The 16,817-nt window shown below is 39.8% G+C and overlaps 1 protein-coding gene across 2 annotated transcripts in view; it reads right to left on the bottom strand.

Moving 5' to 3' along the window:
- The window catches only part of LOC133648385 (gamma-aminobutyric acid receptor subunit rho-2-like), a 56,348-nt gene that overhangs the window by 32,619 nt on the left and 6,912 nt on the right, over positions 1 to 16,817 (bottom strand). For both annotated transcript variants that reach the window (XM_062044424.1, XM_062044423.1), the window contains exon 3: positions 7,905 to 7,972. In XM_062044424.1, coding sequence (XP_061900408.1) covers positions 7,905 to 7,972 — 68 coding nt within the window. The remainder of the gene's footprint in view (positions 1 to 7,904; positions 7,973 to 16,817) is intronic.

Raw genomic sequence — 16,817 nt, 5'->3', positions numbered from 1 at the left:
AAAGAGAGAAATTAGACTGCAAATCAAGGCCATCCAAAAATATGGAGAAAATACAGAATGAGAACATACGGAGAAAATCCATGATGATTGGTTTGTGTTCGCATGATGAGCCATAATTGGCTAAGGTTAGGGCTAAACATTTACAGATTGCCTCTGCAAGACAGGGTGGGTCATAGAAACTAGTAAGCAAAATCATAACAGTCAGGGAGTCAGAGACAGAGGGACGCTTCAAGCTGACAACTAAAAAAAAACAACAACTTTAAAATAACAGAGGAATACTCTCCCGCAGATTAGATTTTTCCTTTAGTGATGAAGATGTGCAGGAAACCCACAATAATGCGTGTCTTAACCATATTTAGACAAATGAATGCATTTAGAGAAAACAATGCCCAAAACCTTAGTTTTTAGTTGTTTACTCTGTAAACCAAAATCAATAACTGCTGTCTCATCTAAGACATCCAACACAAATTAAAGGTGAGTTGAGTTCATGAAAAGTTTTACTGCACATAACCATCACCAACTGTTCCCAAACAACACACACGTTATTGTTTGTTTTTTTGTCAAGATATAGATGGATGCTGTTTTTTTTAACTGTAGGTAGAGAAAATGAATAACATTTTTGAGGTGGGTCAAAGAAAAGGCAAACTAAATAAATACATGCAGTGGGGTGCGGGGAACCCTAGAGGTAGTTGTAGGGTGTCCCCAGCTAAATAACAGAAAGTTAATAGTAATGGACCCTTATGGGGTCCATTTGTATACTGTCACACACATTACATGCCGTTAAATGTAGCTTTGATGTAGCAAGCTACTTTTGCTGTGTAGCTTGTAAGGCTAAGCTTCCCCTGTAGCTTAGCTACATTTAATCGAGAGTAACTTGTAGCTTTTCCAAATTATGTCTATTGATATAGACACCACAGTTTTGACTAGAAACTACTAATAATTGTGATCACAGCTACAGGACAGCTTGCTAACATATTCGACTTGAACTCTGCCCGGCGGGAGGCACATTTTCGCTAAAGCCAGCGAAGCTAAGGTGCCGAAAACCGGGGGCTAAATTCTAGCTAGCAACAAAACAACAACAACAAAACCGAGACAGTTGGACACATTTTAAGCGTTTCTGACCACAAAAGTGGTCAGAAACGCTGACACAGCTCTGGCCGGCCTAGCAAAGTAAGTGAAAAAACCCGTTAGAGGCACCGCTTGCCACTAAAGCTAACAACACCACCGGCTTCACTTGGCAACCATGAGCATGACAAGACACAGTCAACGGCGCAATACAGGATTTCCTAAAGTGGATCCGGATTTACAAAACCCCAAACCAGTGAAGTTGGTACGTTGTGTACATCGTAAAACAGAGTACAAAGATTTGCAAATCCTTTTCAACTTATATTCAATTGAATAGACTGTAAAGACAAGATATTTAATGTTCGAACTGAGAAACTTAATTTTTTTTTGCAAATAATTATTAACTTAGAATTTAATGGCAGCAACATATTGCAAAACAGTTGGCACAGGGGCACCACTGTGTTACATGGCCTTTCCTTTTAACAACACTCAGTAAACGTTTGGGAACTGAGGAGACCAATCTTTGAAGCTTTTCAGGTAGAATTATTTCCCATTCTAGCTTGATGTACAGCTTAAGTTGTTCAACAGTCCCGGGTCTCCGTTGTCGTATTTTACGCTTCATAATGCGCCACACATTTTCATTGGGAGACAGGTCTGGACTACAGGCACGCTGTTGTAACACGTGCAGAATGTGGCTTGGCATTGTCTTGTTGAAATAAGCAGGGGGGGTCCATGAAAAAGACGTTGCTTGGATGGCAACATATTTTGCTCCAAAACCTGTATGTACCTTTCAGCATTAATGGTACCTTCACAGATGTGTAAGTTACCCATACGATCTCCCAACTTCGGCGTGGCGAAGTTGGGAGAGTGGCCGTGCCAGCAATCTGAGGGTTACTGGTTCAATCCCTACCTTCTACCATCCTAGTCACGTCCGTTGTGTCCTTGAGCAAGACACTTCACCCTTGCTCCTGATGGGCCTGGTTAGCGCCGTGCATGGCAGCTCCCGCCATCAGTGTGTGAATGTGTGAATGTGTGTGTGTGAATGGGTGAATGTGGAAAAAGTGTCAAAGCGCTTTGAGTTCCTTAAAAAAGGTAGAAAAGCGCTATACAAGAACAACCCATTTACCATTTACCATTTACCATCACAGATGCGGCTTTTGAACTTTGCGCCTATAACAATCCGGATGGTTCTTTTCCTCTTGGTCCACAATTTGAAATGTGGACTCGTCCGACCACAGAACACTTTTCCACTTTGCATCAGTCCATCTTAGATGAGCTTGGGCCCAGCGAAGCCGGCGGCGTTTCTGGGTGTTTTTGATAAATGGCTTTCGCTTTGCATAGTAGAGTTTTAACTTGCACTTACAGATGTAGCAACTAACTGTAGTTACTGACAGTGGTTTTCTGAAGAGTTCCTGAGCCCTTTACACACTGATGTCGTTTTTTTGATGCAGTACCGCCTGAGGGATTGAAGGTCACGGGCATTTAATGTTGGTTTTGGAAAACATCATAAAGAAATGGATCAGTTTACACGACAGAATTACATCATCATTGCAGGGTTGCACACAAATCCTCGAGAACCATTCAACAGAACAACAAGTGGTCAGCTTTCTGCAATCAAAGGGAATTAATGTCGATATTAACACCAGTGCATTTCACTGAATGGAAGAAACAACAACACCCCGCCACCATCATCGTGAAACAGGGAAATAATCTCAAGGGTGCAAAATGAACTAGCACTACGCACAACTAAAAGCAATGCTGATATCGCCAAGAAAGCTCAGGAAAATTCAGAGAACATGGAGCGCCAACTGTAAAGTCTACATCAAACTGAATTAAATATCAAAGCTCCTAGCGCAGCCACAACAACGACAACGATAACGGGAGCCTGACAGAAAACAAACATTCAACTACAAAACTACAACGCTCCAAAGAATTACCGAACAAGAAGAGCACATTCATCTAGACCATGGGTGTCAAACTCCGCGTAATTTCACTTGGCCCAAATTAACACTAGTGCTGGCCCGCCGATTATATTCAGCGGCGGTGCCGCGGTAACATCACCCTACTCAGTGGCCTAGTGGTTAGAGTGTCCGCCCTGAGATCGGTAGGTTGTGAGTTCAAACCCTGGCCGAGTCATACCAAAGAATATAAAAATGGGACCCATTACCTCCCTGCTTGGCACTCAGCATCAAGGGTTGGAATTGGGGGTTAAATTACCAAAAAATTATTCCCGGGCGCGCCACCGCTGCTGCCCACTGCTCCCCTCACCTCCCAGGGGGTGAACAAGGGGATGGGTTGAATGCAGAGGACAAATTTCACCACACCTAGTGTGTGTGTGACATTGGTACTTTAACTTTAACTAAATAGGCAACCTCCCGGGAGACTCTCAAATTTCAGTGCCCCTCCCAAAAATCGTCACGTCCGCTTTTCACCCAGTCCAGCGAATGCTGGCCCAGTCACATATCAGCACGCACACACACGTGAATGCAGAGCATACTTGGCCAACAGCGATACAGTTTACACTGACGGTGCCCGTATAAATAACTTTAACACTGTTAGAAATATGCGCCACACTGTGAATCCACACCAAACCAGAATGACAAACACATTTCGGGAGCACACTCTACGCATTTCCCCAGTTTTAGTTTAGAGATGAGGAAAGATTGGCCTGGCCCACTAGGATCCCTCTTTATGTTTGTGAACTTTATAGTCTATACATTTAGAGTGATGTGATAATCAAACACTCTAGAAGTCTAGAATGAGAGTATAAGAGAATTGACAGAGTGTGTGTACCTTCAGTAATGAATGATGAGCAGAGGCAGAGTTTGGAGAATTTCTTTAGCTCGCTTTCCATGTTTATGTACTCACTGTCCAGGTACGTGAAAATGTTTTCCGTGCCATTTGCTGTTTGATGCCCGTATCATGCTAATTAGCTGCCTGAAAGAGGGTGACTCCACTGTAGAAATAGCCTGCATGTATGTTGTCCTGGCTATCAGTCCCGTTAAAATCCTTAAGTGGAGGTGGAGGTGGAGGTGAAGTGTGTCTCTCTTTACTAGCTTTGTTGAAGCATGCTGCTTTTGTAGCTGTTTTAGCAGATTTCAATTGCTGTTTTGGGCAGTAGATGGGATCTTTGATCCAAGACACAACTTACATTTAACTAAAATGTTGTTTTCTTTGTGCTCGACAAAAGAAAAGTAGTGAGAATATCTCCATGTTAAGAAACTCGACTGCGGCTCCGCCATGATGTCTTGTTAGTAAACAAAGACACGTCCCCCCTCCCCTCCCCTCCCCTCCCCCTCCCCCTCCCCACACCCAGACAAAGGTGTGGGGAGGGGGGAGGGGGGGGGGGTGCGTCCTTCTGAATCTTGTCTTGTCCCCGTTGTGACACAAGAAGATTCAGAAGGACGACACTGCAACTCTCCAATAAAACACACTCAGATATTCTGTTTCTAGCCGATACTACATTAAAAATAACGTAAAATAACGCAGTAACGCATCATGTAGTAATGGTAACTGAGTTACTGAATGTAAAAAATTACACGTTAGACTACTAGTTACCGCCGAGAATAACGGCGTTACAGTAACGCAGTAAAGTTTAAAACCAGACTGAAATGTTTCCCCCGATATCATATGAGTTAAGATAAGAAAGAAGTTGATGATAAACAACCTTCTCTAGGACTTTGGATAAAATGGCAAATACGAGATTGGTCTAAAATGTGATAAAATATTGGGGTCAAGGTTATTCTTTTTGATTAGTGGCTGGACCACAGCATGTTTCAAGGAGGTTAGGAAAACTTCCACACCTCAGGGAAGAATTTACTAGATGGACAATTAAAAACATTTTTAAAAAGCCGACATGGGATATTGTCCAGTGGACATGCAAAATAGTTCAACATCTGTTGAACTATTTTTATTAAGTCAGGGAGGGACACTGGCTCAAAACACTCGAAGACATGTTTCCACTCAGACGACAGATGTATTTCTTACATCACTATGAGCTGCGGTCGCATTGTACCAAAACAAGAGATCAACATTGTCATCTGAAAAAGGTAAACACGCTTGTTTGTTTCAAACAACTGTTTAAACGAAAGATGAGTAAATGGTAGACTATATTAAGTTGTTTATTTAAGGCCATTTAAGGTTTACAAAATAATAGCAAACTGCAAAGACTTTCAAAATCTGCACTTCATTTTTACTATACTTATTTTCACTTATTTTCAGTTTTGAGCAAATCAATGACTTGCAGTTCAGTAAAATATATAAAAAAAATTGCCTGCATGACTACTAAATTGCATTTGTACCCAAATATTGGGGTATTTCCTTCAGCAAATTTTATTTATGCAAGCAAATAATAACCCGTAATTAATCATGATTAATCACAGGTTTATAATAGTGTGATTAATCTGATTAAAACAATTGTGACCCGTGCTGGCAAAATGAGTCGGAATACGCACAGGCTAATTTTGACCTACAGGCAAATAAGTGAAAAAAATGTATCTTGGTTGAAATTGAGATTTTCACAAAAATGAGTCCATAAAGCCACAATCTAGCGATCCCAATCATCGAAATAGCAAGAAAACATCTTAAATCACCTTTATTTGAAGGTTTTGTACGAGGTATGTCTTCAGAAATTAGTCCTTTGTGTTAAAATTCCTTGAGAAAATCAAGTGTTTTCAATGCTCACTCGCGGCCATAAGGGGGAATCCCCTTAGCCATATTTGGTATCATTGTGACGCCAAGTTTACCTACTTTCTAAAAATGAGCATGGAATGATTGGTTCAGAATGGCGATGACGCCATTCTGAACCAATAGAATTCGAATTTTTAAACAAATCCGGCTTGTTGCTAACCGGTCGCTGTGAGGCGTACCCTCATTGGTTGAATCACCCCGCGCGGTGCATTGTGGTATCATGGCAGCGCCCTGATGAAAAACAACACACAGTAATTCGAGCGGAATATTTGGTGAAAAAAGGTGATTTTCGAACATTTAAATATTATTTTTGTGGATAAGTTAGACTGTTTTACATTCCGTAATGGATTTAGAAGGTGGAGAGGGTACACAGGCGGTTGCAAGTGCGCTAAATTCACTGCAGTCGGCAAATCTTCTTAGTGCTGCTGGTCAGGAATATTACGGACAGCTGACCAGCTGACAAACTGACCAGTGAACAAAAAAACTGTGACATAACAGTGTTGAAATTTTTGTACATAACCGTTTTCAATAGAGTTGAATATATATTTTTCCTTTAGACATGGGATTTGACTTTAATTGTACCAATTTTGGTGTTGCTACAAGGACTTTTAAGGTATGGTTGCTATGGAGTTTTGTTTTGGAACATTCTGTTCTGGAACAGTAAACTTTAAGCTGTTTTACCTCAAAAAGGACCTTCAAACTTGGTCGACTTCAATCGGATGTAACTCAGTCATTTTTTGTCCGATTCCAACAAACCATATATCATTTTGAAGGTCTTTAGATGGAGAATGTGTAAATAACAATAACTCAGTTTTTAAAATTTCCTCATTGTGACTCATTTTGCCAGCACAGGTCACAATTGCCACTTGACAGCCCTAGTAAAAACATGAGCTATTGATAATATTTAAGAATGTCTAAACATTAAAATATGTCCTGAAAAAAGCAAAAACATATTAACATCAGCATATGTAGAACACCTAAGTCAAACATTGTAATTGAGAACTGGATTAAGGCAACTTTTACTGAAGTCAGTCAAAAAGTAACTTTCTTATGTGGCGACTTCAACGTAGACCTCTTAAACCCACACACACACAGAAAAGACACAATGTATAACCTGAGTTTATATCCTCGTGTTTAGGCCAAGTAGAATATCAGGACACAGCGCCATATTTATTCATACAAACCTTGTTTCTATATGAGTTGGGAAATTGTGTTAGATGTAAATATAAACGGAATGCAATGATTTGCAAATCATTTTCAACCCATATTCAGTTGAATATGCTACAAAGACAACATATTTGATGTTCAAACTGATAAACTTTTTTTTTTTTTGCAAATAATCATTAACTTTAGAATTTGATGCCAGAAACAGTATTCTGTTTATATTTACATCTAACACAATTTCCCAACTCATATGGAAACGGGGTTTGTACATTTTTACTAATGATTTTGATAATAATACCACTAGCATGGCACATCAGTGATCATCTGCCGGTTTTCACGATCTATGACGGAAAGTACAAAAGGAACATTGATGACAAAAAGACATTCCGAAGAATATGCACGAGAAAAGTATGACATGATCTGAGAGATCAAAGTTGGGATGATGTATACAGTGAAAATGATGGAAATTATGCTTATGGTCATTTTTTCCAACACTTTTTTTGACAAACATTGTCCATTGAAACAACTTAGTAAGAAGCACAAAAAACCAGGGATGACAAAAGGACTGAAAAATGCTTGCAACAAGAATTATATAGAACATTACAAAGAACATTAATAACACAAAAGCTCTACAGAGGCAAAGCGTGTAGAAATAACTACAAATGTGTGCATCATTCACTATCGGTGTTACAAAAAAGATCAACTACAATAATACATACACTCTGCTTTGTTCCTCGTCTGAGCTGCTGTGACGTAGATTACCATAATAACTCGTATAACACCCGAAAGCGCAGATTTCGACCATATAAATACTTTCCATAGTTCAAGACTTATGGTAATTTAAAAACACGTCATAATTGCGGCTATAGTTTTGATGTTAAAGGTCTAAAAAATTGAATTTTATAATGGGACGCGTGTGGCCCGCGGGCCGTATTTTGCCCAGGTCTGGTCTATCATGTGCGATTTAATTTTGTCATGTCACTCACCATATCTACTTCTGATATGCTATCCAAGCTCTCAACCTGAACGTCGACACCAACAGGAACAGCTGGACCTGTAGAAACATTTAAAAAATAAATAAATAAACCTAATATTTCATTAAATAGATGAATGTCACAATGGTGTAAAAGGGAGGAGGGGCAAATAACTGAGCGGTTTGCTAAACACGAAAGAATGAAGGGATTCATATGGCCCCATTCTTCACGGTTTACCTGACACATGAAACGTGACAAATTGGTGGGGCGTATCCACTTTAGATACGAAAATGATCGTGTTGATCCTCATGATGTCTACGGGCTAAATTGAATTTTCAAAGACATGCACTGCGGATTGATATGTGCTTTCATGTCTTTAAAACACCCCGAAAAAGTACAGTATTTGTCGCTCGTCGCTTTTGAGAAAAAAAGTAACTGAGAGGAGTTGGAAAGTCACCAGATTTGGTGTCTTTGCGGCTGAGAGGCGTCGGATTTGTGGAATATTTGCATTTTCTTTAAATGACGGCCGAGAGTGGAGTCAGCTCTCTTGGTTGCTTTGTTACACCTTCTCCCTTCTCCGGGGGAGAAGGTGTAAATCTCGCGCCAGGCCGTACCCATATCCGCAGCAGGTCTCCAAGGTGAACAGCCTCTGGCATGTTAGAACAACCAGCAGACGATGGCGTGGAACACCGCAGAGGCCACCACAGTGTATATGTTCATTTTACTTTTTATTTATAGCTGTATGTAGAATTGGCTGGTTGAATCAGCTCTGCTCTTTTAATTGTCTTTAATGTCCTTTGTGTTCTTTGTGTTCTCACACACATGTTGTTTTTTCCCTTGGCCTCAGTCTGGACCCCCTCTCCAGGGGCCCAGGCTTAGACCCCCCAGTTGTTTACCTGTATCTCACCTTTTTTGTAAGGGGCGCCGGAAGTTGGCTGACCCGTCAGAGATCCTGTTCTGTCTCCCTGTAATGTTTGTCTGATCTTGAATGGGATTGTGCTGAAAATTTTAATTTCCCCTCGGGGATTAATAAAGTATTTCTGATTCTGATTCTTATTTATCTTTACACTTGGCGAGACATTAGATTTAACATTTGTATTTTTATTTAATATTTAGATACTCATTCAACACTAATATCTAGATTTAATGTGTATAATTCATATCTATAACATTTACAATAAGATTTAGCATATAGTGTAGATTTATATTTGATATTTATATTCAATATTTATATTCAACATTTAGATTGAACATTTCACTTCATCATTTAATTGTTGCCTCAAATGTGAGAAAAATTAGCTAAAAGTAAAAAAAAAAAAGTGAGCTAAAAATTCAAAATATGATTTAATTTCTACATTCGGCACCCCATAATATTGATCATACAGTACATCCGGAAAGTATTCATAGCGCTTCACTTTTTTCCACATTTTACTATGTTCCAAAATGGAATAAATAAATTTTTGTCCACAAAATTATACACAATGACAATGTACAAAGTTGTTTTTTGGAAGAGGTTTTTGCACTTATAATTAAAAAATATTTTTATAAAAAAATACAAATTACATGTACGTAAAATATTCACAGCCTTTGCTCAATAATGGTCACCTGGTGGCAAAGATTTACGTTATGATCATGGAATTTAAACATTTGACTGAAACTGTTGTATTGATTATATTTGTAACTAAAGGACTTGTAATCACTGCTAAAGAAAGGACGCCAGAAAAACAAGTGCCTTTACAGTAAATTTGCTGTGTGTTACGCGTCTGACTACGCTAACAAAAAATACTCACATTTTTTTTTTGCAAATAATCTTTAACTTAGAATTTAATGGCAGCAACACATTGCAAAAACGTTGGCACACGTGCATTTTCACCACTGTATTACATGGCCTTTTCTTTTAACAACACTCAGTAAACGTTTGGGAACTGAGGAGACCAATTTTTGAAGCTTTTCAGGTGGAATTCTTTCCCATTCTTGCTTGATGTACAGTTTAAGTGGTTCAACAGTCCAGGGTCTCCGTTGTCGTATTTTACGCTTCATATTGCGCCACACATTTTCAATAGGAGACAGCTAGGTCTCATTGAGAAATGTTGTTCTTAAACTGTTGGACAATTTGTTCACGCATTTGTTCACAAAGTGGTGACCCTCGCCCCATCCTTGTTTGTGAACGACTGAGCATTTCATGGAAGCTGCTTTTATACCCAATCATGGCACCCACATATTCCCAATTAGCCTGTTCACCTGTTGGATGTTCCAAATAAGTGTTTGATGAGCATTCCTCAACTTTCTCAGTCTTTTTTGCCACTTGTACCAGCTTTTTTGAAACATGTTTCAGGCATCAAACTCCAAATGAGGTAATATTTGAAAAAAATAACAACGTTTTCCAGTTCGAACGTTAAATATCTTGTCTTTGCAGTCTATTCAATTGAATATAGGTTGAAAAGGATTTGCAAATCATTGTATTCTGTTTTTATTTACGATTTACACAATGTGCCAAGTTCACTGATTTTGTTTTTTTTAGATTACACATTCAATGGTTGTAATCAGCACTTGAAGAAACAATAGTGCAACAATGTTGCGATAGAATTAAACTTTTATACTTGCAATTCCTTTCCTTTTTTAAAATTGCAATGATGAAACTTTGGAGGAAGTTTAAACTGTCCAAAGTTTTTATAATGAAGAAAAAACTAAGTAAACTTGTATTTTGTAACAAATTAGAGTGATTTTCAATATTTAAGTGTAGAATCTATTTAGAATCAATTTAGAACCTTATGAATCAAATTGGAATTATTTATAAGGTTCCATGATACCAAGCCCTAGAAGACAGAATAATTCATATTGTCAACAAATCCAAAACATCTAGGGACTATAATAGAATTGATATAGAAATTATTAACACACATCAGCAATTTATGGTACATTTTTAAACCAAATGAAAATGGCAAAAGTTGCACTCATGTCTCAGCCTGGGGACAAACACCAGTTCACAAACTACAAACCATTTTCTGCGACTCCCCAAATTTTCCTAAATCATTTAAAAATTGTTTAGCAAAAGATGAAACAAACTCAAAAACAAAAGTTACTCAGTGTCAGCCAACGCGGATTTAAAGCAAACATTCCAACATTGATGGGACTGATTGGAAAAACCTTAGGAAGTTGACCTGTTACCACCGTCATACTCACTGCAGTGAACTTTTCTTCTGGATATCAGCTGATAAACTTCAGGCCTCTAAAAACCCAGCATTTTGAAGCAAACATAACTTTGGGTTGAGTTCTCACCTACTACTAGACTTTTTAAACCAAATGAAAATGGCAAAAGTTGCACTCATGTATAAGCCTGGGGACAAACACCAGTTCACAAACTACAGACCATTTCAAAAGTCTGGCCCATTCAAGTGCACGTACAGCTAAACCACCAGTTTGCTAAAGCAGGTGTTCTGTCAGCCCTGGCCTTAATTCGGTTTGCAGGCTAAATTCTCTCGACAGAATTTTATTTTGGGACCCCCTTCCCGATTACAAAAATAATTTAGACTTTTTTATTCATGTCATACTAAAACAAATCAGGAATTTGTTTGCGTTAAAATGTCATATATAACCTTCTGTCATTCTAATAATTTACATTTTACATGTGCTTCTTCATGCAAAAGGGGGCTGTACGCACAGCGTGTGTTCTGCCTATAAGAAGGGGCGGCCCTCACTGTTTGAAAGCTAACAAATAGCTCTTCGCATGGCACAAATATAATTTTTCTACCACTAAAACTCACTGAACAAGCAGCTTGGTTTACTCTTCTATCCAGTAGTGGATGTACAGTATGTAACGTCAAAGTCTCTTCTTTACTTTGATACCAAGCTCATGTAGACCTTGTAGATCAGGCGTGTCAAACTCGTTTTCATTGAGAGCCACATCGCAGTTATGGTTGCCCTCAGAGGGCCGTTTTTAACAGTGAATAATATACAGTATGAATATTGTATATATAACAGTATGAATGTTATATATACAACATTCGAAGAAAATGTGTATAATTGTCTGTCTTTTTTTACGTACGCTGAACAACCAAATCTTTAGTTTGTACTGTATAAAACTGGCAGCTCAGTCGCCACAGTTTCACTGTAATATTTGCATTTTGTTTTTTTACAGCATATAAAATAAATGAAATACATGGAATGAAATTAAATGGAATGGAAAAACGGTACCACAAAATTTTTTATACTGCAAAATCTACGGTTGTTGTGTTTTATAGTGTATTATTACTCTATATTGAAAGTGGATTTTACTGTAAAAAAAAATGTTACTGTAAAATTTCTACATTGAACTACAGTTTGTTGTTTTACTTGCTTTGAAATCATAAATCAAGCACATATTTATGTATTTATCGTTATTTGAACAATAACATTGTTTTGAAATGTATGATGATATAATATTTTGTTTTATAATTAGAGATGATTAAAGTGGAAATGTATGTAATTGTACACAGTACATTAATTTTTCTAATACATGTATTAAGAAAAGATAAGGTACATTATTTACACATATTATTTACACATATTATTTCCACGCTTTCGGGGGCCGCACAAATTGATGTGGCGGGCCTTGAGTTTGACACCCGTGTTGTAGATGCATAGAAACATTTGTTTTATTTTGGGTATGCCTTTTTTTTAAAAAGCCTTCAAGACCAGGGTTTCAGAGATTATTAGGTAACCATTTGTGTATTTGCCATTAGGTCCTCATTTCTGACTTTCTTGGCTTTCCGATTGCTTTTTTTGTTGTTGTTGTGTTTTGACAATTACAGCTATACATGTAACTATTGAACAGGTTGAATATTTATGATATAATCAGGGGCGTTGGGATGTGATGGGGTTTTGTAAAGAAATCACATAACAGCACAAAAATTATTGGTCAAGGACTCAAGGTAACCTTGAGTGACATAACAGAATCAGGCTGACTTGGGCGCAAAATCAGCCCGATTATGTTGATGTGCGTATTGGGCTTAACTTGTGCCAAGTACCAGATGTCAGCAGTGTCCTCCCTACACTTCCTCACACCATATGGCCCGTATCACGTGCCAGACTCAAGTTTTAGTGCCAGCTGACATGTTGACTCCGCAGAAATACCATATTGACCTGAATATAATAAAATGTTTCTCCTTGAAAGAAAATGGTGTAAAAAATGTGTCGTATATTCACAGTTGTTGTACCAACAATTAGGATCACATTTCTGGAAAAAATTATAAATTGTTTTCATTTTACTCTTTGTTGTTTTTTCGGCTTTAAAGATAATAACAATAAAAAGAAAAAAATCAGTGAAGTCAAAAACATGGCGTGCTTGCTTACTCGACAGTACGTTCAAGTTGAAAGATGATTAAAACAGTTAATTATTTTGTGCAGTCCAATAGATCAGGGGTGCACACAGTTTTTCAGCAGGCGAGGTGATATACTTAATAACGTAGATTATATACATACATATTTTTTAGCATGGTATTAAGGTGTTTGACAAAGATACAAACATGTTAGATGCATATAGATTCTCCCTGAGAGTGAGAGCTTTTCTTGCTGTCACTCACAAATACCAGTAACCTGGAGAAATGCAGTGATTTGTTAAAAAAACAAAACGGTCTCAGACGATGGGAAGGTTAATGACATTTGTAATAATATATGTATACCATCAACTATTATTATATTTACAATTGTGTTGGACACAATTAGTATGACATACTAATGAATCATATTCGGTACTATACCGCCTCTCCGGTGGTTTTACGAGCAGAAGAGCATGTTCGGCAAAGCACAATCACGGAGTACTTACAAGCAAACACAGTGTGCGAGGGAGAACGGACGCATTTTGGCTTGAAAACTAACGATAAAGGTGAAGCTATAACACTGAAACGCCCTTAGGAAGAGGTGCTTTAAGATATGGCTAGCTCGCTAGCGGCTAAAGTCCAGCCCTAAAATCACTAATCCTCGCCTCCATTCTTACAAGTATCATCCCTGCAGGACGAGGAATAGTTAAACATGCTTGACTACACACCGTAGCTCACCGGCGTCACAATGTAAACAAACGGCATGGGTGGATCGACACCTAACATCCACTGTAATGATAGGAGCGAATCTTGTCGATACTACTATGATTACATCGATATTTTTAAAAATCAAACAAATTGATACCAATGGTGGTATCAGCATGAGATTGATACCATTGGAGTTTAACCCAGTAGACAAGAGGGTAGTCTCCCTTCGACTCTGGGTGGAGGGGCAGGTCCTGACTGTTCTTGCCAAACACTAGTTTAGAGTACCTGCCGAAGAGGGCGTATTGAAGAGTGTTCCCTCAGGTTTCCCTTGTTCTGCCGGGGGACTTCAACGCTCACATTGGCAACAACAGTAAGACTTGGAGAGGCATGATTGGGAGGAACAGCCACTCGGATTTGAACCCAAGTGGTGTTTTGATACTGTTCGCCAGAAACTGTCCATAACAAACACCATGTTCAAGCACCCTGAATCAATGATTGACTTTGTGGCTGTGTCATAGAACTTGTTGTCCCACAGCTTGAACACTTGTGTGAAGAGAGAGGCACAACTTAAAATCGATAACCACCTGTGGTGAGCTGGCTCTAATGTGGGAAAGGGTGCCGGTAAGACCTGGCAGGCCCAAACATCTTGTGAGGGTCTGCTGTAAATATCTGGCAGGATCTCCCGTCAGAAAGAGTTTCAATTCCTAACTCCGGAAGAGCTTCAAACATGTTCTTAGGGAGGCAGTGGGTTGAGTCCGAGTGTTCCGTGCCTCGATTGTCCGATTGGAGCTGTGGCCACAAGGTGGTTGGTTCCTGTCGTGGCAATAATCCCAGAACTCGCTGGTGGAGACCAGCAGTGAGGGATGCCGTCTAGCTGACGAAGGAATCCAATATGGTATTTTTTGTACAATATGGTACCGTAAGCAGCGGCCAGGTATCGATAGGCCAAAAAACTCAGACATGGGAGGAGTTTGTGGAAGCCATGGAGAATTACTTCTGGACGGCTTTCAATAAATTCTGGACCACCATCTGCAGTCTCAGGAAGGGAATGCAGTGCGCTGTCAACACCTTGTAAGGTGACGTGCTGACTTCAATTTGAGGTGTAGTGAATTGGTAGAAGGAATATGAAGACCCCCTCAATCCCACCTACATCTTCCTATGAAGAAGCAGTTCATGGGCACTCTGCAATCTCTGAGGCTGAGGTTGCCAATATAGATAAAAGGTGGATGATCCGCCTGGATGCTCAGGCTCAGGATGCTGTGGGGCTGTCTTGGTTGACAGGAGTTAGCAGTGCCTCTGAACTGGCAGACCGTGGTGGTTTTTGCTCTCTTTAAGAGAGGGGACCATATGGTATGTTCCAAGTATCATGGGGTCATACTCAGCTTTCCTGGTAAGGTCAATTCAGGTGTACTAGAGAGGAGGTGTGGACTCATTAGTAGGATGACCAACGTTGTACGGCTACCTCTGATTGAAGAAGAGCAGTGTGGGTTTCCTCCTGGTCATGGAACGGTGGACCAGCTCTATACTCTTGGCACAGTCCTTGAGGGTGCATGGAAATTTGCCCTACCTTGATCTCTGTGGAGAAGGCATTGATTGTGTCCCTTAGGAAGTCCTGTGGGGGGTGAAAATATTGGGACAGATTGTGACTAGATTGTGGCGGTCTGCTCTCTTTATGATTGGTGTCAGAGCTTGGTAATTCAGGCTTTTTTCTAGTAAGGTCTGTGCTCTTTGTCACAGATTCTGTTCATATCCTTTATGGACAGAATTTATAGGTGCAGTCAGGGCATTGAGGTGCTTTGGTGGCTGCAGGATTAGGTATCTCCTTTTTGCAGATGATGTGGTCCTGCTGACTTAATTTGGCCGTTTTTTTCAGATCTCACTGAAGCGAATGGTATGAGAATATCAGCACCTCTAAGTCAGAGTCCATGGTTATGACTCAGAAAAGTGTGGAGTGCCATCCCCGGTTTTGGAACAAGATCCTTCCCCAAGTAGAGAAGTTCAAATACCTCAGGGCCAGTTCACGACAAGTGAGGGAAGAATAGATCATGAGACAGTTTGAGTGGTGCTGCATTGGTCCGTTGTCGTAAAGAGGGAGCTGAGCTGGAGGGGAAAGCTCTCAATTTGCCGGGCGATCTTTGTTTGTATCTTCACCTATGGTCATGAGCATTGAGTTGTGATTGAAAGGGCAAGATCGCGGGTACTGAGGGGCTCTCCCTTAGAGATAGGGTGAGAAGCTCTGTCATTTGAGAGGAGCTCAGAGTAGTCACTGCTCTTCCACATCAAGAGGAGCTAGATGAGGTGGCGGGGGGATGCCCCTAGGATGCCTCTCTGGGGAGGTATTCAGTACACGTCTGACCTGGGTAGACCCAGGACACGAGGGAGAGACCGGTCTCCCAAATGTCCTGGTAATGCTTCGGGATCCTCGGGAGGAGCAGGATGAAGTACAGTGAAGAGGGCTTCTATAATAATAATAATAATAATGGATTACATTTATATAGTGCTTTTCTATAGACTAGACACTCACAGAGAAGTGAGAACCCATTATTCACTAAAAGGTGGTGGTAAACTACATGTGTAGCCACAGCTGCCCTGGGTTAGACTGACGGAAACGTGGCTGCCAATTTGCGCCTACGGCCCCTCCAACCATCACCTATCATTCATTCACCAGTGTGAGCGGCACTGGGAGTAAGGGTGAAGTGTCTTGCCCAACGACACAATGGCAGTGACTTGGATGGCCAGAGACGGTGATCGCACCTTCAGACTATCTGCTGCCCTCGCGCCCCGACCCCAAGAAGCGTAAGAAAATTGATGGATGTTGTAATATTGTCTTATAATGCTGTGTTTATAGATTGTAAAATTTCTCACCTTTGTTGATACAAATATTTTTTGGAGTAAAATATTTGTCCTGTGTTTTATCCTG

The sequence above is a fragment of the Entelurus aequoreus genome, linkage group LG04 (assembly GCF_033978785.1).
Source record: "Entelurus aequoreus isolate RoL-2023_Sb linkage group LG04, RoL_Eaeq_v1.1, whole genome shotgun sequence".
Lineage (NCBI taxonomy): Eukaryota > Metazoa > Chordata > Actinopteri > Syngnathiformes > Syngnathidae > Entelurus > Entelurus aequoreus.
Note: the sequence above shows the minus strand (reverse complement) of the source record. Positions and strands in the feature narration are given on the sequence as shown.